The following is a 22,226-nucleotide window of genomic DNA, read 5'->3' as shown; positions in this document are numbered from 1 at the left end:
TTAACTACGCATTGGCTGTTCGGAACCTCGGGTGGCGGCTGCGGACTCAGTCCATGGCCGCCCTGGTTGGGGGCGGGAAATCAGCACTGGGGGGCGGGGGGACCCCATGGGCGGCCAGGGCAGCGATCGGGCGGCTCGGATCCGCGGGCATGTGCCATCTCGGAGGGGGGGGGTTCCGACATTATCGATGTTGATCCACGGTCCTAATCCTCCATCGCGCAGGGCGCGGCTGCCACAGGCCGCCGCCGCCGTGTACATGCGCAGACTCATGACCGGAAGTGCGGGAGCCCATATCCGCAGCTGAATCTGCGAGGAACACTCCGGGGCCCTGCCAGCCCCCTGCAAGCTGTGGATTTTTCTTTTTTTTTTTTAAATAATTTTTATTGAAATTTTTCGATACAAACATTTACCCCTACTACATTTTAAATTATAACACAACAAATCCCCCCTGGAATATCCTCCCCACGCCCTCCCCCCGCGCGCACACCCCCCCCCCACCCTCCCCCCCCCCCCCCCCCCCCCCCCCGCGCTACCAGTCTAGCAACCAAACCGTTTTTCCCTTTCTGCCGATGGCCTCGGGCAGTCATTGCCCGCGACCCCCCGCTGACGTGCTCCCTTCGTTGCTATCCCCCCCCCCCCCCCTCCCTTCCCCCCCCCCCCCTTTCTCCCCGGGTTGCTGCTGTTTCGGCCTCCAGTTCCTATCTCTGATCCAGAAAGTCAAGGAAGGGCTGCCACCGCCGGAAGAACCCCTGTACCGACCCTCTCAGGGCGAATTTGATTCTTTCCAATTGGATGAAGCTTGCCATGTCGTTTAACCAGGTGTTAACACTTGGTGGCCTTGTGTCCCTCCACTGAATCAAGATCCTTCTCCGAGCTACCAAGGACGCAAAGGCCAATATTCCGGCCTCCCCTGCCTCCTGTACTCCTGGCTCCACCCCAACCCCAAAAATCGCTAGCCCCCACCCTGGTTTGACCCTGGTTCCCACCACTCTCGATACCGTCCCCGCCACCCCCTCCCAGAACTCTTCCAGTGCCGGGCACATCCAGAACATATGTACATGGTTCGCAGGGCTTCCCGAACACCTAACACACCTGTCCTCACCCCCGAAGAACCGACTCATTCTAGTCCCCGTCATTCTGTGCAGCACCTTAAATTGGATGAGGCCCAACCTTGCGCACGACGACGACGAATTGACCCTCTCTAAGGCATCCGCCCATGTCCCATCTTCTATCTGCTCTCCCAGCTCCGCTTCCCACTTGTCTTTCAGCTCCTCTATCGATACCTCCTCCACCTCCTGCATTATTTTGTAGATGTCCGAGACCTTCCCTTCTCCGACCCAGACCCCTGACAGCACCCTATCACTCACCCCTCTATCGGGAAGCAAGGGAAATCCTTCCACCTGTCGTCTGGCAAATGCCTTCACCTGCAGGTATCTAAACGTGTTCCCCGGGGGAGCTCAAATTTCTCCTCCAGCTCTCCCAGGCTCGCAAACCTCCCCTCTATGAACATGTCCCTCAGTTGCCTGATGCCCGCCCTGTGCCAGCTCTGGAATCCCCCGCCAGTGTTCCCCGGGACAAATCTGTGGTTCCCTCTCAGTGGCGCCGCCATCAGACCCCCCACTTCCCCCCTGTGTCGCCTCCACTGCCCCCAGATTTTAAGGGTGGCCGCCACTACCGGACTCGTGGTATACCTTGTGGGGGGGAGCGGCCATGGTGCCGTTACTAGCGCCCCCAGGCTTGTATTGCCGCAGGACGCCCTCTCCATACGTTTCCAAGCTGCCCCCTCCCCCTCCATCACCCACTTGCGCACCATCGATGCGTTCGCCGCCCAGTAGTATCCGGAAAGATTGGGTAGCGCTAATCCTCCACTGTCCCTACTCCGTTCCAAGAAAATCCTTCTCACTCTAGGGGTGCCATGTGCCCACACATAGCCCATAATGCTGCTAGTTACCTTCTTGAAGAAGGCCCTGGGGAGAAAGATGGGCAAGCACTGGAACAGAAACAAGAACCTCGGGAGGACCGTCATTTTGACTGACTGCACCCTCCCTGCTAGCGACAGCGGTACCATGTCCCACCTCTTGAACTCCTCCTCCATCTGCGCCACCAGCCTTGAAAAGTTCAGCTTGTGGAGGGTCCCCCAGTTCCTTGCCACCTGCACCCCTAAGTACCTGAAGCTCTTTACTGCTCTCTTAAAGGGGAGCCGCCCAATTCCCTCCCCCTGATCTCCCGGGTGTATCACAAAGACCTCACTTTTACCCACATTTAATTTATATCCCGAAAAGTCCCCAAACTCCGCTAGTATTTCCATTACCTCCGGCATTCCCCCTTCCGGGTCTGCCACATACAACAACAAATCATCCGCATAGAGTGATACCCGATGTTCCTCCCCTCCCCTTGTCAGTCCTCTCCACCCCCCTGAACCCCTCAGTGCCATCGCCAACGGTTCGATCGCTAATGCAAATAGTAAGGGGGATAGGGGGCATCCCTGCCTGGTACCTCGATGGAGCCCAAAATACTCTGACCTCCTCCCGTTTGTAACCACACTCGCCATCGGGGCCGAATACAGCAGCTTCACCCACTTGATAAATCCCTCCCCAAACCCAAACCGTTCCAGCGTCTCCCACAGGTATTCCCACTCCACCCTATCGAATGCCTTCTCTGCATCCAGTGCTACCACTATCTCAGCCTCCCCCTCCACTGCTGGCATCATAATCACATTCAACAGTCTCCGGACATTTGTGTTAAGTTGTCGTCCCTTTACGAACCCCGTCTGGTCCTCATGGATTACCCCTGGCACACAATCCTCTATTCTGGTTGCCAGGACCTTTGCCAACAGTTTGGCATCTACATTCAAGAGGGAGATAGGCCTGTAGGACCCGCACTGTACAGGGTCTTTGTCCCGCTTCAGGATCAAGGAGATCAGGGCCTGTGACATTGTCGGGGGCAGAACCCCCCCCTCTCGCGCCTCATTGAAGGCTCGCACCAGCACTGGACCCACCAAGTCCACATACTTCTTATAAAATTCCACCGGGAACCCATCCGGCCCCGGCGCCTTCCCCGCCTGCATCTGGCCTATCCCTTTAACTAGCTCCTGCAGCTCTATCGGCGCCCCCAGCCCCTCCACCCGTTCCTCCTGGACCTTTGGGAACCTCAATCTATCGAGGAAGTTCTCCATTCCCCCCCTCCTCCTGGGCGGCTCAGACCGGTACAATTCCCTGTAGAAATCCCTGAAGACCCCGTTCACCTCTTGCCCCTTCTGCACTACGTTCCCTCCCTTCTCTCTCACTCCCCCAATCTCTCTGGCTGCATCTCGCTTGCGCAGCTGGTGTGCCAGCATCCTGCTCGCCTTTTCCCCGTACTCATAGACCGCGCCCTGTGCCCTTCTCCATTGCGTCTCCGCCTTCCTAGTGGTCAGTAGGTCAAACTGGGCCTGTAAACTGCGCCGCTCCCTCAACAGCCCCTCCTCTGGTGTCTCCGCATATCTCCTGTCCACTTCTATAAGTTCCCCCACCAGTCTCTCCCTCTCCTGCCTCTCCTTCCTTTCTCTGTGTGCCCTTATGGAGATCAGCTCTCCTCTGATCACTGCTTTCAGGGCCTCCCAGACTATCCCCACCTTCACCTCGCCCGTGTCGTTCGTGCCCAGATATCTCTCAATGCCCTTCCGGACCCTTCCGCACACCTCATCGTCCGCCAGCAGCCCCACATCCAGGCGCCACAACGGGCGCTGGTCCCGTGCTTCCCCCAGTTCTACCTCTACCCAGTGTGGTGCATGGTCCGAAATCGCAATGGCCGAGTACTCCGTGTCCTGCACTCTCGAAATCAGCCCCCTGCTCAGTACAAAAAAGTATATTCTGGAGTACACCCTGTGGACGTGGGAGAAAAAAGAATACTCCCTCGCCCTTGGCCTGCCAAATCTCCAAGGGTCTACCCCCCCCCCATCTGCTCCATGAACCCCCTTAGCACCTCTGCCGCTGCCGGTCTCCTATTCGTCCTGGAACTCGATCTGTCCAGCCCAGGGTCGAGCACTGTATTGAAGTCCCCCCCCATGATCAGGCCCCCTGCCTCCAGACCCGGAATGAGGCCCAACAGGCGCCTCATAAAACCCGCGTCATCCCAATTCGGGGCATACACATTCACCAGCACCACATTCTCTCCCTGCAGCCTACCCTTCACCATCACGTACCTACCCTCCTTATCTGCTACCACCTGCGCCGCCACGAACGACACCCTCTTTCCCACCAAAATCGCCACCCCCCGGTTCTTTGCGTCCAAGCCTGAGTGGAACACCTGTCCCACCCACCCCCTTCTCAGGCGTACCTGGTCTACTACTCTCAAGTGAGTCTCCTGCAACATTGCCACATCCGCCTGCAGTCCCTTTAGGTGTGAAAAAACCCTTGATCTCTTGACCGGCCCATTCAGCCCCCTCACGTTCCAAGTAATCAACCGGGTCGCGGAGCGACCCGTCCCTTTCCCCTGTCTATTAGCCATGTCCTGTCCCCTGTTCGCCCCGGGTCGACCCTCCCCTTCTGACCCGTTCCCCATGGCGTCCCGTCCTCGGCCTTTCCAGCAGCAACCCGGTATCCCCCCCTAACCCCCCTTCCCCCCCCCCCCCCCCCCCTGACTAGGACCCCTCCTAGCCGCGGTGTATCCACCATCGTACTCCCGAGAGTCAGCTGGTTTTCCCTGACCCGGCTGCCCCTGCCACACTCCGACTCCTCCCGATGTGGGGGGGGAGGGGCCTCCCCCCCCCCTTGCCATCCCTCTCTGACCCCGCTTCAGCGCGGGAAAAGCCGCCATTGCTGGCCACACCCCACTCTTCTCTCCTCCCCCTTCCTCCGTCCCGCGCGCGGGAAACAGGGGAAAGCCCGCGCTTTCGCCCGGCCACACCCTACCCCGCCATCTTCAATTCCACCCCCGTCCCCATCCAAGCCCATAAAAAAGCCCCCTTAAAACGAGAGGAAGAAAAAGAGAAAAAGAAAACACGCATAACCAACTTGCACCCCCCCCGTCCCGCCTCCCCAACTTAACAATATAACAATATAAATAACAAATCTCAAATAAATACATAAATACATAACTATGCCTGCATAACTAAATAACTACCCAATAATAACGTATTTAACCATCACCCTCCATCGAACAGAACAGTAACCATAACCCTTAAAGAACAGATCAAAAAACAGTAAAAAAGCCCCCCCTACAACAACAATAATTAAGGGAAGTTGGCAACGGGAAGAGACACACAAAAAGGAACAAAGAAACCCCCCATAACACAAGTTTCAAAGAAACCAAACGATCCATCAACTTTAACCAAGTTCCGACCTGGCCTAAGAAAGACATGGGCCACTTGATCAGTCAAGGGTACTCGGGCGGCTTCGACCGCCGGCGTTCCCAAGTTCTAGTTCAGGTCCAGCTTTTCCTCCCGAACAAAAGTCCATGCCTCCTCTGGGGTCTCAAAGTAATGGTGCTGGTCCTTGTAGGTGACCCACAAACGCGCTGGCTGCAGCATTCCGAACTTGATCCTCTTTGCGTGCAGCACCGCCTTCGTCCGGTTAAACCGGGCCCGCCGCTTTGCCACCTCCGCACTCCAGTCCTGATATATCCGCACCGTCGAATTCTCCCATTTGCTGCTTTTCTCCCTCTTGGCCCACCTCAGCACTTTCTCCCGATCACAGAAACGCTGGAATCGCACCAGCACCGCCCTCGGGGGCTCGTTCGCCCTAGGCCGCCTAGCCATGACCCGATATGCTTCTTCCAACTCCAGGGGCGATGGACCGGCCCCCTCTCCCATCAGGGAGCTCAGCATCTCCGCTACATATTTCGGGAGATCAGGCCCCTCCAGGCCTTCTGCTAGGCCCAGGATCCTCAAGTTCTTCCGCCTCATTCGAGTGTCCAGCTCCTCAAAGCGGCTCTGCCATTTCAGGTGGAGTGCCTCGTGCACCTCCACCTTTCCCACGAGGACCGTGGCCTCCTCCTCCCTTGCAGTCATCTCCTGCTGCAGCTCTCTTATCGACGCCTCTTGGGTCGCCTGGGCCCCCATCAGCCTTGTGGTCGTCGCGTTCATAGACTCTAAGAGTTCCACTTTCAGCTCCGTAAAACACCGGAGGAGAGCGGCCTGCTGCTCCTCCGCCCATTTTCTCCAATCTTCTAGTGCGCCACCGGCCGCCATTTTGGTCCTCTTCCCCCGCTTTTTTCGGGGAGCTGCTGCCGCTTTTTTTGTCGCCCCACTCCGAGTACCGACCATAAAGTTGGTCTCACTCTCCTCAGGGAGCCTTCCCCCACCGGGATTCGTCTTTACAGTACCGTCGGGGCCCTCCAATCGGCCCTTAAACACCTTTGTCGCAGGAGCTGCCAAATGTGCGACTTAGCTGGTCATAGCCGCAACCGGAAGTCCAGCTGTGGATTTTTCTGAGGAAAGTCTAGAGTGAAACACCAGCATTTTTACGCTGGCGTGGGGACACAACCCCATTTTTGGAAAGTCCAGCCCCGTGGGTGTACCTACACCTGAAGGACTGCAGCGGTTCAAGAAGACAACACACCACCGCCTTCTGAAGGGCAGCTAGGGATGGGCAATAAATGATGGCCTAACGAGTGATGTCCGCATCCCGTAAATGAATAAAAAATAACCGAAGCCAGCAAGTAGGTCACACCAACTGGGACCAGTCATGCAGTGTGATATTTATATCTTGTGTACTTAAATTGTTAAAGTTGTGGTGAACACCTCATGTGTAACACTTGGGTTGTTCCATGTTCAAGTGAACTAACAGCTCTTTGTCTCCATTGAGGTGGAGCTATCGAAGGTCAATTTCCAAACCAAGGTTGTTAGATTGGTATCTATGTCATGGGGTAAGGCATTGTTGTTGCCTTAATGTTTAATGCAATAGAACCCATGGGTGACGCAGTCGTCCTTCAAGAAACGTGTTTGCACTTCAAAGGAGAATTGTCCCTCTAATTCAGAAATGTCCCTTCTTTTTATTGTGCTGTCACATTGGGTGGCATAAACAGACCTCATAAATGTACCAACATAGACTAATGTGTGTTGAATTTCTGCAGACGCCCTCCAGTTTATCCACCACAGCTTTTTTCAGAGTTTCTGTGGCATTAATGCTGAAATGTTAGTTGATTGAGAGACCAACCCTCCTTGCGCAGAGATTCATTAGCTTTGCCTTGCTAAGGTTTCTCAGTCCAAGCTCTTTATCTTCACACAGTAGCCCAGTATGTACATAGCAGAGTTTTGATTGTGCTTTATAGAATCCCTACAGTGCATTTGGCCCATCGAGTCTGCACTGATCCTTTGAAAGAGCATCCTACCTGGGCCCAATCCCTCACCCTAGCCCCGTAATCCTAGCTAGGGGCAATATAGCATGGCTAATCCACCTAACCTGCACATCTTCGGAGTCTGGGAGGAAACCATCTGAGCACCCGGTGGAAACCCACGCAGACACGGGGAGAATCTTCACACAGACAGTCACCTGTTACCTAACTTTGTACCTTTTGCTTCTAGGCATATATAAGGAAAGATATTCCAGCCAGTTCCCACCTGAACAGCTAAACTCAGAAAGGCAGCTTTTTAGCAACCTTGAGCATGCACCATTGACACAAGCCTTTCCCTTACCCAGTGGAACAGGAAGGAATCTAAGAGTTGTAGGTGCCTGAGGTTGGGCCTCAGAGCTCAGGACCTTTTTGACTGCTCATGGAGATCTGGGCATCCCCGAAGTTGGGGAGGGAAGAGATTCAAACAGTAGAAAAAGACTCATCCTAAAGTCTTCAGACTGCTCTCTAGATGTAGGGGAGGCCCTTCAAGTCCTACAGCAATCTGGGACACACCCTAACACCCAGTCTCCATGGAAAATTTTATCCCCTGCACTTGTGCATCTGGCAAGCAATCTTTTGGAATTTGGGAATATCCACTCTTCTAGAATTATTAGAATGAGCCTGATCCTATTGGGTAGATCCAGCTACACTCTGTAGTGTTCAATGTTTTGTGTTTGATTATGCAAGTCTGTTTACTATACCTGCACTTGATCAGTTTAGTCTGGATTATAAGAAAAGTAAACAAAGCTTAGATAGAGCAAGAAGCTGCTAGAAGCATGACAGAGTACACAGACACTTTAAAGTATTGTAAATAAAGTTGCTGCACACATCATCTCTGAAAGATTCAGAGACATAAAACATACAAGCGCCTCCCATCCTCTTCTGCCCATCCCACTTGAGAAAAGGGCTGTGAGAAGGCTCTGGAAAGTCAGGCCATGATGATGTGGCCATGCAGAATTCTATTTTGCACCTCTCAAAGTAACAGAATATGTAGCCAGGGTCCTGTCTTATTCTCTTATGGGACAAATAAAGGAGAATTAAATCACCATTTGTTATAGCAGAGCTAAACAATCTCATGTACAACACAAAATAAAGATGACAATTTTGGTTCATAACAGATTCAGCCTACTTGTAGAATCTGTTGACAAGGGGATTTGGTTTGTTCTTGGGATATGGACATTTCAGGTAAAGATGGCCTATATTCTCCATGTTTAGTTCCCTTTAGAAAGTGATGATATGACTCAGGGAATTTAAGAATCAAACACCTTGGTGTCGGGCTGAACCATGTATCGACCAGACCTGTCACGGATTTTCGAAAGAACATTTGTGAGATCATAAAACGTTGGCTGCATACCTGATTCGCCATTCAGTTCGAACGCACCTTGTCTGTAACTTTGAGGTCTTGTGGTGCAGCATGTTGCGTCCCTGCCTCTGAGCTAGAAGCTCCAGGTTTGAGTCCTGCCCCAGAATGTGATGGCCAAGGAAGGTGTGTCCATAATGCAGCCAAACAGATTGACTGTTAACCTACAAGTCCTTCCAACACATGCCAATGACTGGCAGTAATGGCATGAGAGATCCCTGGTCAGCCATGCTTGATGTGGAGTGGCACCCCTTCAAACTATACGCCTCTGGTGATGATTAGCAACCTGTTCCAACCAGGAATAACTAGCTATGGAAACAGATGAATGTCTGCTTTAATGCACCACAAGCTGCAGGCAGAGATTTGGAATTGCCACATGATTCTATTTACTATCCTGCATTCCATATCCCTTTAAAATATTAACCTACAAAAGTCTTTCAGTTGTAGTTTTGATAATGCAAGTCCTGGCAGTCATTTGGAAAGAGAAAGTTCCAGATTTTGATTTGTCCTTTGTTGGAATGGTACTTCCTGATTGCATTGAATCATACAGCACTCCCAAACGGCCTAGCTCTAAATTTAAGACCATGCCCTCTTGTTCTTAATTCGCCCCCCCACCAAAAGAAATAGATCCCCCCGCCCCCCCCCACCAAAAAAAATATAGTTTCCCCCCCCCCACCCCACCAAAAAAAAATAGTTCCTCTGCATTGACACAAGAAAACTCTTTTAATATTTTAAACATCTCAGCCAGGTCACCTCTCAATCTCTTATATAGAATAGATTACAATCCTCGGGCGGAATTCTCCGACCCCCCGCAGGGTCGGGGAATCGCCCGGGGCCGGTGTAAATCCCGCCCCCACCGTGGCCGGAATTCTCCGCCACCCGGGAAGCGGTGGGAGCGGGAATCACACCCCGCCGATCGGCGTGTCTCCCGCGGTGATTCTCCGGCCCGCGATGGGCCGAAGTCCCGCCGCTGACAGGCCAATCTCGCCGACATGGTTTAAACCACCTCTGGTGCCGGCGGGATTGGCGGCGCGAGCGGGCCCCCGGGGCCCTGGGGTGGGGGGGTGGGGCGAGGGGCGATCGGACCCTGGGGGGGTGCCCCCACGGTGCCTTGGCCCGCGATTGGGGCCCACCGATCAGCGGGTGGGCCAGTGCCGTGGGGGCACTCTTTTTCTTCCGCCGCCGCCACGGCCTCCACCATGGCGGAGGCGGATGAGACCCCCCCTACCGCACATGTGCCGGTGGTGACGTCAGCGGCCGCTGACGCACCGGCGCATGTGCGGACCGGCGAAGGCTTTTCGGCCAGCCCCGATGCCGGGTGGCGTAGCGCCAAAGGCCGTTGGCGCTGGTTTTGGCACCAGTCGGCGTAGCGGAAACCACTCTGGCGCGAGCCTAGCCCCAAAAGGTGCGGAGAATTCCAGAGTGATGCCAGAGTGGTTGGCGCCACTCCGCTACACCGGGACCCCCCGCCCCGCCGGGTAGGGGAGAATCCCGGCCCTCGTCTCCTTATAATTTAACACTCACGTGCCTGACAATCTGAACACAGAACACAGAATTTACAGTACAGAAGGAGGCCATTTGGCCCAACGAGTCTGCACCGGCCTTTGGAAAGAGCACCCTACCTAAGCCCACACCTTCACCCTAACCCCATACTTCCAGCCTATCCCCGTAACCCCACCTTACCTTATTTTTTATTGGACACTAGGGGCAAGTTATCATAGCCAATCCACCTAACCTGCACGTCTTTGGACTGTGGGAGGAAACCGGACCACCCAAGGAAACCCACGCCGACACGGGGAGAATGTGCAGACTCCGCACAGTCAGTGACCCAAGCCGGGAATCGAACCTGGGTCCCTGGCGCTGTGAAGCCATTATGCTGACCACTATGCTACCGTGCTGGAAGACTCACGGTCATTTTTGCTGATGTCAGATTGTTTTATTTCTGGTTATTTTAGAAACTGAATTAAGTTTCTCAAACCGTCATGTATGAACTTGTGACCTCTGCTGCACTGGTCCATTAAAATAATTACTGGGCTATCTGCACCCTCAAATTATTTGGGCAACAAAAAGCTCTGCGGAAATGGACTTAAACTGTAATTGTGATTCTGTTTGGTTTGTGAATGGAGGGGGGGCATAGGAACATGAGTAGGCCATTCAGCCCCTCGAGCCTGTCACATCATTTAATGAGATCATGGTGGATCTGAGGCCTAACTCCAAATACCTGCCTTTGGCCTATATCCCTTAATATCTCTGCTTAGCAAAAATCTATCGTTCTCAGATTAGGGCAGTCTTCACACTAAATGGGACAGAAAGATGGAAATAAAAGATGAAACCTAGTCATTGCAATCGATAATGATTGTAGTTTTTCTGTGATCAAAACCAGCAGTGATTTTCTTTTAAACTACAGTGCCTTCTGGCAACTTAAAGTGCTTTTCAACCATTGCTCACAACCTGGGAGGATTACTGTTGGCTTCAAGTCTTTAATCATTCCCTCTGAAGACGTTAAAGAATTGATTGTTCTTTAGCTGACTCTCTTCCCGATTCAGCATTAATTATCTCTGACAGCCAAGTCTCTAACTGTCCAGCTTCAGATGAGGGACTGAGCCGGCTGTGTTTTTTTATATCAACCTACCTCTGATTGGCCCTCTTCAGACACATATCTGTACCAAAAGACTTCATCTGTATTCCCTTCTCTGCCCTGAGATTAATGATTCCTTGAAGCTTTTCACTTCCCAGTCTTTATCTAAACTCGCAACCAGCATCAAATCATAAAACCTCACGACACAGAAATGATGCCGTTCGTCCCATCCTGCTAGTATTGGCCCTTTGAAAGAACTATCAAATAAGCCCCATTCCTTCCCCCTTAGTCATGCAAATTTTCAAGTTTATATCCAGTTCCCTTTTGAAAGTTACCACTGCTTTGCTTCCACTACCCTTTCAGGCTGATCTTTCCAGATTATAACAACTCTGCATAAAAAAGTTCCCACCCTCCCCCACATTCTTCTGTAAATTACCAAATATCCTCTGATTATTGACTCTCCTGATGTAGGAAACAGTTTCTCACCAATTGCCTGAACCAATACCCTCAGAATTTTGCACATCTCTGTCAAATCTCCCCTGAACCTTCTCTGATCTAAAGGGGAACATTCCCAACTTCTCAACGTGATTGAAGTCCTTCAATTCTTGGTACCGTTCTCGTAAATCTCCATCCCATTCAGCACGATAATACCTTTCCTATGGTGTAGTGCCGCGAATTGAACAGAGGACTCCAACTGTGCTCCGACCAATGATTTCTAAAGATTTATAATTTTCTATTGGAACAATACAAAGCATATTTCCAGTTGTGGAGAGTCCAAATATTCATAGTTATAAGACAGTCGCTAAGAAATCCAATCGAGGATTCAGGAGGAATGTCTTGATCCAAAGACTGGTTAGAATGTGTTACTTGCAAGGAGCAATTGAGATGAATTGCCCAAATGTATTTCAGGGGAAGCTGGAGAGGTGCATGAGCAAGAAAGGAATAGAAGAATATGTGAGCAGCATTAGATGAAGAGGTTTGGGTGAAGTCTTGTACGGAGCATAAATGTCAATATAGTCCAGGTGGGCTGAATGGCCTGCTTCTGTGCTGTTGAGTCCTGCTAAAATTATACAAGGCATTAGCTAGACTCCACCTGAAATACTGTGTACAATTTTGTTTTTCTTATCTAAGGAAAGATACACTGTCATTGGAGGTAATCCAGAGAAGGTTCACCAAGTTCATCCCGGGTATGGAGGAATTTTCTTATGAGGAGAGGTTGAGAAGTTGAGCCTGTATTCATTGGAGTTTAGAAGAGGCAGAGGCCCCAGAAAATACCGGGTCAGGCCCACTAATGATACGCAAACGGTGTTTACTGTACTTGCGGAGTGGAACGCATTGACACCACTGCCGAGGCACCGGAGAACTGCACTTTGGTATGAAACCGGCGCCCGCCACAATTTCGGCCTCCAAACCGATTCTCTGCCCAATCACGTTTCCTGTTCCAGCGTCAGCCGACGAAGAATCCCACCTGAAATATGGATGCTCCTATTTCTAACCTTACACTAATCCTTTCAGTATTCATATTCCTTATTGGGGTGACCCAGTGGATCATCTCCTGAAAGTGTCTCTTCCTTAGCAGGGGTAGGTGATGGTGTATTGACAATGTCACAAGACGAGCAATCCAGATGTTCAGGCCGATGTTTTGGGGACATGAGTTCAAATCCCACTATGGCAGCTGGTGGAATTTAAACTCAAGTAATAAAATCTGGAAAATAAAGGTGACCATTGATTGTCATAAAAACCCATATGATTCCTTTAAGGAAAGAAATCTAACATCCTTACAAAGTCTGACCTACATGTGACAGTAATGTGGGTGACTCTCAACTGTCCTCTGAAATGGTTGCGCAAACCACTAAGTTCAAGGATAATTAGGGAAGGACAATAAATGCTGGCCTTGACAGTGATAACCACATCCAATGAAAGAATTTTAAAAAAAATTGGGGGCGGGATTCTCCGACGTGTCCCGAATTCTCTGCCCCCCGAGATTCGGCGGGGGCGGGAACCGCGCTGCACCGGTCGGCGGGCCCCCCGCGGCGATTCTACCGCCCGCGATGGACCGAAGTCCCGCTGCTGACAGGCCTTTCCCGCCGGCATGGATTGAATCACCTACCTGACCGGCGGGATTGGCAGTGCGGGTGGGCTCCGGGGTCCTGGGGGGGGGGGGGGCGTGGGGTGATCTGACCCCAGGGGGTGCCCCCACGGTGGCCTGGCCCGCGATCGGGGCCCACCGATCGGCAGACAGGCCTGTGCCATGGGGGCACTCTTTTTCTTGCGCCTCTGCCATGGCCTTCACCATGGCGGAGGCGGAAGAGATCCCCTCGCCTGCACATGCGCCGGTATGACGTCAGCAGTCGCTGACGCTCCGGCGCATGCGCGGACTTACGCTGGCCGGCGAAGTCCTTTCGGCCCTGGCTGGCGCGGCACCAAAGGCCGTTCACGCCAGCCGGTGGAGTGGGAACCACTCCGGCGCGGGCCTAGCCCCTCAATGTGAGGGCTTGGCCCCTAAAGGTGCGGAGAATTGGAGCGGCCTGACACCAGAGTGGTTCACGCCACTCCGACACATCAGGACACCCCGCCCCGCCGGGTAGCGGGGAATCCTGGCCCAGATATCAGGTTCCATTTTTCTCATGGTGGGATCAAGCAGTTTCCCTGTCTCCTCCTGCACTGCTTGATGATGCCATCTAACGTCCTTGTACTTTGACACACTAAACTATCTGATGGTCCTGACTTGTTGCCCAACACAATGAATGGGGCTTTTCCAACTTCCTTCCTTCAGCATTAGTAATTTTTGAATTTCCAAATGCCTCTCTACACTGACGCAGTTACCTTCAGAAAGTTTTCTCCGCAGCGAAACAGTTCCAATCTCATGCAAACAATAAGCATCACCACCACTAGTTGTTCACTCAGGAGATTCTCTTGGTCCAACTGTGTAGAACATTTCCACATGTTTCTGTCCATCCCTTCTCTAAATCGCTCACTCTCTCTCTCTTTCATGGAATAGTATTCCATGCTATTCTCACCCCGACACACTGCCTCAATTTCTCCAACTTTCGGGCGGGATCCCCCCCACCATCACCTCCACCATGCGGCATGTTTTGCGGCGGTATAGGTGACCCACCATTGGCCAGCGGCAGGATCTTCTGCTCCCATTGTTGCCAATGGGTCTTCCTGTTGTTCGCACCCTCCTTCTCTGGGAAACCTGTGGCGGGGGAGGGTCACGGATGGTGGGACTGGAGGATCCCTTTGGTGGGAACAGCCGGAGAACATTCTGGCTTTCATTTTTCAAGTCCAATTAGGAAGACTCTTCTCTATTCCCGCTGGCAGTACACCCCTGCCTGTGGGTTTCCAAGTGAGATGGGGTGGCTTCAATGGGTGATTCCATTGACAAGCGGTGGGAACATAGAAACCCATCACCAGTGAACGGTGCGCCGCCAAGGAAGATGCAGCTGGGAAATCGGAGAATCCAGCCCATAATAATTGTTGGTCCAGTCACAAAGTTGTTGAGACCTTCCACTGAAATGAAAAATGAAATGAAAATCGCTTATTGTCACGCGTAGGCTTCAAATGAAGTTACTGTGAAAAGCCCCTAGTGACCACATTCCGGCGCCTGTTCAGGAAGGCTGGTCTGGGAATCGAACCATGCTGCTGGCTTGCAGTGGTCTGCTTTCAAAGCCAGCGATTTAGCCCTGTGCTAAACAGCCCCTAAACTGCCGAACATCCGTCTGGACCTTATGGTCCTATGCTGGCACTATTCTTCCAACTCATATCTGGATTCAGCATTTGTCTTTTTGGAAGGAAATGGTGTTGCAACAAAATTCCAAAGCATTTGCAAATGATTAAACTGTAAATTCTTTGGCAATAAATCACTGAGCCGTGAAAGCAAAAGAGGCATAATCAAATAACTAGGTGCTAAGAGGGTTCTTAAAGGTGGGTCGGAAAGTAACAGAATGCAGAGGTTTGGTGGTAAGATTCATAAATGAGATGGGTGATGCATTGTACAGGGCACTGGAATTGGTAGACTAAAGAAAGTGGACTAGAATTGACAGATGGATGAAATCATTAAGTCTGGCAGTGGAAGAGGCACCTGCAGGAGGCACCTGAAGCGTGATTTTACTTTGATGAAGGCCACCCTCAAAGTTATCCAGACAAGGAAGATTGGCAGAGGAAGAAATCGGTCCAAATTTAGGAAGATTTAGTTTTAACTCAGTTTTTAGTCCTAGAAGGCACATGTTGCCTGAGGAAACGTTCCATTTCCGGTACATTCATCATTTTCATAAATGCAAAATCTAACCAAACAACAACAAAGAAACATAACATTATAGTTCCTGTGCCTGGAAGGCAGGAAGGATGAAAAAGAGAAATGTATAGGGCACCTTTTATGATTTCAGGATGTCCATACTGTTTTCAATGGCTGAAGGGTTAATAACTACAGGGCACAGGTTTAACGTGAATGGCAAAAGATCGAAAGGCAACATGAGGAAAAAGGTTATTTTATGCAACAAGTGAGAATTTGAAATGCGCTCCCGAGGGTAACGAATATAAATCCCCGAAAAAAGAATTGGATAAACCAGCGAAAGAGAAAAAATATATTAATGTGGGGCAAGAAGAAGGGAGTGAGAATAACTGGATTTACCATTGGGCTGGATTTTCGTGGAGGAGACGGGAATGTCCAGTCCAGAAATTTCCCAATACAGCAGACCTGTCTCCTGCCTATCATATATTTGCACTTGGGAGGCAGAGGCAGGATGGAGCCGGGCCCATCACCTCTGGAGGAAGGCCTGAAGCAGCAACATCGACAAGCGGATGGCAAAGCCCACAGGCCAGAACGCCTGCCTCTGTTTACTGGGACATGGCCCAAGGTGCAATGATGAATCACAGGCCCTCAATCCCTCACCCCAATTGTTCCCACATATCCCCCTTGTCCTGTCCATACCTCGTCATACTCCCATTCCCCTTCCAGGCTCCCATGCATATCCCATAGCCTGTCATCCAGTCGCCCCATGTGGGCAGACCTCAAGAGTAATCTAATAGCAATTGGAAAGTTTTGAAATGGTCAAATGGTCCTTTCATAACATCTTAAAACAGTCTAAAAACATCTTGGACAGCAAAGCCGATTAAAACTGCAAACATGGTGGCCCTGTTTTTTCTAAGCTAGACTAGATAGCTGTGAACCAAAGCAATCCATTTGCATGTTGCTGTTTTTATTTTTGATTTTCCCACTTGGGATTGAGAGTGCCCTCCCACTGAGGTGCCATCAACCATGTCTACTTGCGGAAGGGCCTAATTGCATTAGAACCATTGTGGTGGGGTGACGGCGTGGTTTAAACTTCCCACACCTACAATGGAGCTGGAAATGAGAATTGGGCGGGAATCGCAGAATCAGGCCTCAGCCAATATATTCTGACCTGGTGAAAATCCAGGCATATCATTCAAAGCTCTTTATGGCCAACAAAACAGTGAAGCTGACGAGGAGGCAGGCGGCCTTCAGCTGGGTGAAGAAGGCACTGTACAACAGCAAGGTGCAGTGCAGCATAATGTATCCGGCTAAGTTGAGGGTGACCTACAAATCCAAGGACATTTATTTTTGGACAGCGGAAGCAGCGGAGGGGTTTGGGAAGGCAGAAGGACTGTGGCAGAATTGAGAAAAGGGACTAAGAGCGCGTCATGTACCGATGTAGCCTCATGTAACTTTATTTTTTCACTGCATGTTGGTGTATGTACTAAGTCAGTCGACGCTGTATATTTGGACAAGGGAAGAGTTGGGACTTTCATTTGCAATGTTGGTTCTTTGGGGCTTGCATGTGTGTATGCTGGGGTTATGTGCTGAAGGGAATTTCTTTGTTTTCCTCGGACCGGGAAAGGGGGAAGGAGACCCAGGCGGGGGCCTCCACGCTGGCCGGTTTAAGCCGGCCAGTGAACGGGAGTGAGTGGCGGGAGGGGCTGTGGCAGAACAGGTTTCGGTAGTCTAGCTGGGGTGAAAAGTTGGGGAACATAGAACATAGAACAGTACAGCACAGAACAGGCCCTTCGGCCCTCGATGTTGTGCCGAGCCATGATCACCCTACTCAAACCCACGTATCCACCCTATACCCGTAACCCAACAACCCCCCTCTTAACCTTACTTTTTAGGACACTACGGGCAATTTAGCATGGCCAATCCACCTAACCCGCACATCTTTGGACTGTGGGAGGAAACCGGAGCACCCGGAGGAAACCCACGCACACACGGGGAGGACGTGCAGACTCCGCACAGACAGTGACCCAGCCGGGAATCGAACCTGGGACCCTGGAGCTGTGAAGCATTTATGCTAACCACCATGCTACCGTGCTGCCCCAAAAGGAACCAAGGCTGGGGGGAGGAGTTGACAAGAGGAAGTGGAGGGGATGAATCGGTGTGTGGTGGGGGGGGGGGGGTCTAGAATTAATGGGTGTCATTCTCGGTACTCTTTCGGGGATTGGATGGCGTTGAATATTAAGGGGGGTGGACTATATATGTTAACTGTGACCATAGGCGATTCCTGATTCCTTATTTCTTTTTTTTTCTCCTTGGGAAGGTTTGTTTTATTTGATGCTTATGTTGTTATGCGGGCCGTTGTTTGGGGGGTGGTGAGAGGATGGGATCGGTGTTGTTGATAAGGGGATTGACATTGTATTTGTTACCCTTTACTGTTTGTTGGTGGGATGTAAATTTTGAAGAAAATGTGAAAATGGAGAATAAAAATATATTTTTAAAAAATAGCGGGCGCGATTCTCCGACCCCACGACGGGTCGGAGAATAGCGGGAGGGCCTTCCCGACATTTTTCCCGACCTCCGCTATTCTCCCCCCCCCCCACGGCCGCCCCACGACACGAATCGCTGCTCGCCGTTTTTTACGGCGAGCAGCGATTCTCCCCTAGCCGATGGGCCGATTTCCCAGGCCTTTACGGCCGTTTTCACGAACTCCAACACACCTGCTCTCACAGTTCGTGAAAACGTGGGCACCGATCGCGGGCAGCGGGTCCGAACCCCGCGCACTCTTTGTTCCTCCGCCGCCCCGCTGGATCAGTCCGCGGGGCGGCTGAGGGGCATAACGGCCCGCGCATGCGCGGGTTTCACGCATATGCGCGATGATGTCATCCGCGCATGCGCGGATTGGAGCCGTCCAATCCGCGCATGCGTGGCTGACGTCATCGTTTGCGTCAGCCGCCGTTAACCTTGGCACGCGGGTTTAACGAAGTTCACTAAGCCTGCGATGCTGAGGTTCACGGGGCCCCGCTGCTAGCCCCGACCGGGGAGCAGAATCGCGTCCCGGGAGGGGGCGCGGAGGCTGCCGTGAAACACGGCCAGTTTCACGGCAGCCTTCACGACTCTCCACATTTGCGGAGAATCGCGCCCAGCATCTGGATAGGATCTTCCATGTTCTGCTGAGAAATCTGCTGTATCTTGGTGTACCACCTTGTTGAAGATGTGCCACCTTCAAGAGCATGGCATTTCCTCAGGATTGCACTGGAGTGTCAACCCTAGTTGTTTGTGTCCAATACTCTGGAGTGGAACCAGAAACGAAGGTTCTGATAAAATCAACTCAAGTGGATGCTGAGAGGAGGTTTCCCCTTGTGAGAGAGACTAAAATCAGGACACACAATTGAAAAATAAGAGGCGGGATTCTCCCATCCCATGGCAGGGTGTCCACACCGGCGTGAACGCCGTCGCGTTTTACGACAGCATGAACGGGCCGCTTCCAGGACTAATTCTGGCCCCTACTGCGGGCCAGCACAGCGCTGGAGCGGTTCACGCCGCTCCAGCTGCCGATCCCGGCCCGAACTGTGCGCCACGGGATCCGCGCATGCGCAGTTGCGCCGGCGCCAATGAGGACATGCGCAGTGGCCTCCTTCAACGCGCCGGCCCCAACGCGACATGGCGGAGGACTACATGGGGCCAGCCCGTCGATCAGTGGGCCCCGATCGCGGGCCAGGCGACATCGGAAGCCCCCCCCCCCCCAGGGTCGGACCCCCCTCCCCACCACAGGCCGCCACCGACCCTTCAATGCCGAGGTCCTGCCAGCTCAGAGCAGGTTAGAACGGCGCTGGCGGGGCTCGGCTCTTTTCTTCCGGCCGCTCAGCCAATCCAGACCGGAGAATCGGCGGGCCGGCTGCGGAGAGCGGCCTGTGACCGGCGCCACGCCAACCACACCGGCACCAATGGCGCATTCTCCGCTCTGCAGAGAATGGCGTGCCGGCGTCGGGGCAGCGTGGCCCGTTCGTGGGGATTCTCCGACCCACCCAGGACTGGGAGAATCCTGCCCAAGGGGTCTCTTATTTAAGACCGGCATGAGGAGAATTCTTTTTCTCTCAGAGGGACATTGGTCTGTGAAATTCTCTTCATCAGAGAGTGGGAGGTTGGGTCATTGAATTCATTCAAGGTTGAGTTATATAAATCTTTAGCTGACAAGGGGGTCAAATGTTATGGAGGGGCAGACAAGAAAGTGAAATCCAGGCCACAAGCAAATCAGCCATGATCTTAGAGAATGATGGAGCAGACTCGAAGGGCCAAATGGCCTACTCCTACTCCTAATTCGTATGTTTGTATATAACTTACAATCTTTGTACTCAAGAGTGATACCACTGAGCCATGGCTGATCACCTATCCAGGTAAATGGCTGAAGGAAAAGAGGTTCAAGGAAAATAGTAGGAAGGTTGCTAAATGTGATTGAAAATATTTATTCCAGTGGAGTGCAAATGCCAACATGGTTTGAATAGGGCTGGATGTCCTGTATCTGCACTGTAATGCAGTGTATGTAAGTTACTGTGAGGTTGGGCTCATTAACGATGCCTGGACCAACAAGGTCATTTCCAAAGGGTGCGCCCAGTTAAGCTATCAGAGCCAGGATTTAACATGAAGGTTGTCCTCTCCATTAACCGCAAAGTCAAGGGCGAGTCCACTTCCACTGAACCCGGAAGCCACGACTCTACTTCACGTGGTTCAGGCACTTAGTTTCCTAAAGTCATGGCTTATGCCCCCTGAAGCAGGATATCCTGTTTCTAGGAGCTGGGAACCAATCAGAAGGCTGACAACCCATAAGTCCCAGCAATATCACCAGGAATGGCAATGGTTAGTGGGACTGCGGCTGACGTAACTTAATTCATTGCAAAGCTAGTGTCATTCTGATCTCTGTAACTCAACACTACTCATTAGGAGAATTATTTAAAGTATTTTAATCAATTGATTTATACTTAAATGTTGCCACTGAAGCGGTAAGGCAACCTCACTGCAGAGAGTTAAACTCCCTTTTCTCTTTGGTCTCACTGTGGAGAATCTCAGAATTAGGGAGAGGAATCAGTATATTTCAGCAGGGGTTAAAAAAAACCCTTTTAGATATATATTCTTGAATATTTGGGCAGTACCTCTCATACTGTGAGACCATTGGGTGTGGTTGTATCAGATAACATGGCCCTTTGTCAGTCCTCAAGTAGGTGTGACTCTGGAGGATATGGCAGATTTGGACCAAGAGGCCCTGCCACCAGCATCCGGTGGGCCTCCGGTCAGTGCCATAACCACAGCCTGAACTTTATGGTTCCCACACAATGTCTTCTCGAGGAGGGTTTGAAAGACAGTGGCCTACATCTTTGATCCAGGAATGATTCAAATACTCAGCCTGTACTCACTTCCCATCTGGTTAACAATATTTAAGATGGTTGCAGAGAAAATGTAAAGGATGCTTGCCACGGGCACACAGTCAAAGAGAAAATTTATTTTCCATTTTTGCCAATTAAACGGCAAACCACAATAAAACCACACGCTGACACATCCACCATATTTCCTGAAGTAATCACAAATCAGAAGAGTAACTGGGATAGGAGATTACGGTTTAGCATGGAATCACCACCACAAACTCTATTAATAGATGTCCTAATATCTCTCGTGCAATGTAGAAAGATGTAACATTATATTTGAAATCCAGGATCTCAGCGTTAGGCTTGGCATCGGATTTTGAGGAAGCTAAATCTGGATTTGCAAGCTGCTCTGGTGTGACGAACAAGTTCCTCAACAACATTGTGGAAACAGACGCCATCAATTAGCCACACATCTCACTTCCTCTATCATGTATCCATGTCTATCTAAAGTGTTCAACAGGTGCCTATTTTCAAGGTCTGGCTTGCCAAATGCATCATGTTGCTGGGCGAAAACGACTCAGCAAATTTTTTCGACAGACTAGCCAGCGAAGCTGACCCCAGACAGGGAAACATGTTTCAAAGATGGTTAACTGTGAACCGTAACAGCTATTGCACAGGGAAAGAAACAGAGTAACTTCCTTTTTTTTCCAATTTGCTGAATTCTACTTCAGATTTGTACCATCTCATGTTAACCTTTCGTTCAGACTCTGAGCAGCGCCACTTTTGAAACAAGCTACCCACATCCTGTTGACAGACAGGCTCACAGAAATGTGGCAGATTTGGACGACTAGTTACGCACTTTATGGCACATCGTTTGTGAAAGAATGAAAGCTGATTTCCCTTACCCACTCCATATTTCTCCCTGACTGTCCTGCTCCAAGAAGGCATGGTTCAATTAACACTGCAGGTCGTTCGTCGCGACGCAGCTAACGACCAACAAAACTGAGGTCTTGCAAAGCTACGTTGAAGTGCTTTCACTTTAGTGTATCCGGAAACTTCAGTACGAGCCAATGCTGACGTCTCAACCACAAATGCGGCAAGGTGCAAGTAATAGTGCTGGGGGGAATGATTTAAATTGGGTCTGATTAAGATATCTCATCAGAGCAAAGATGGAAAAAATGAAGGTAGTCCCAACTTCAGGACAGTGTACGTTACAATCTATTGACTGCATTGATATATTTTACCAAAGCACTGTTCCGGAATGATTTTCAATGTTAAGACTGGCACACATGCAAAGTGGAAATGCGTTGTTCCTTCTACTGCTTTGCCCTTGTGAGACAAGTGATTCAATTTTATGTAACGCCCTGCTGCATTAAACGCCCT

General features: G+C 51.2%; 1 protein-coding gene across 1 annotated transcript in view; it reads right to left on the bottom strand.

The window, feature by feature from the left end:
- Positions 1–21,905, bottom strand: part of LOC119965058 (dedicator of cytokinesis protein 2-like) — a 759,716-nt gene extending 737,811 nt beyond the window's left edge. Inside the window, exon 1 of the mRNA XM_038795299.1 lies at positions 21,749–21,905. Within this exon, the coding sequence (XP_038651227.1) occupies positions 21,749–21,791 (43 nt within the window). The 5' untranslated portion in view covers positions 21,792–21,905. The remainder of the gene's footprint in view (positions 1–21,748) is intronic.
- Between the last annotated feature and the right edge of the window lie 321 nt (positions 21,906–22,226).

Source organism: Scyliorhinus canicula, chromosome 4, assembly GCF_902713615.1.
Source record: "Scyliorhinus canicula chromosome 4, sScyCan1.1, whole genome shotgun sequence".
In the NCBI taxonomy this organism is placed as follows: Eukaryota; Metazoa; Chordata; class Chondrichthyes; order Carcharhiniformes; family Scyliorhinidae; genus Scyliorhinus; species Scyliorhinus canicula.
The sequence above is the reverse complement of the archived record's forward strand: the minus strand, read 5'-3'. Positions and strand labels throughout refer to the sequence as shown.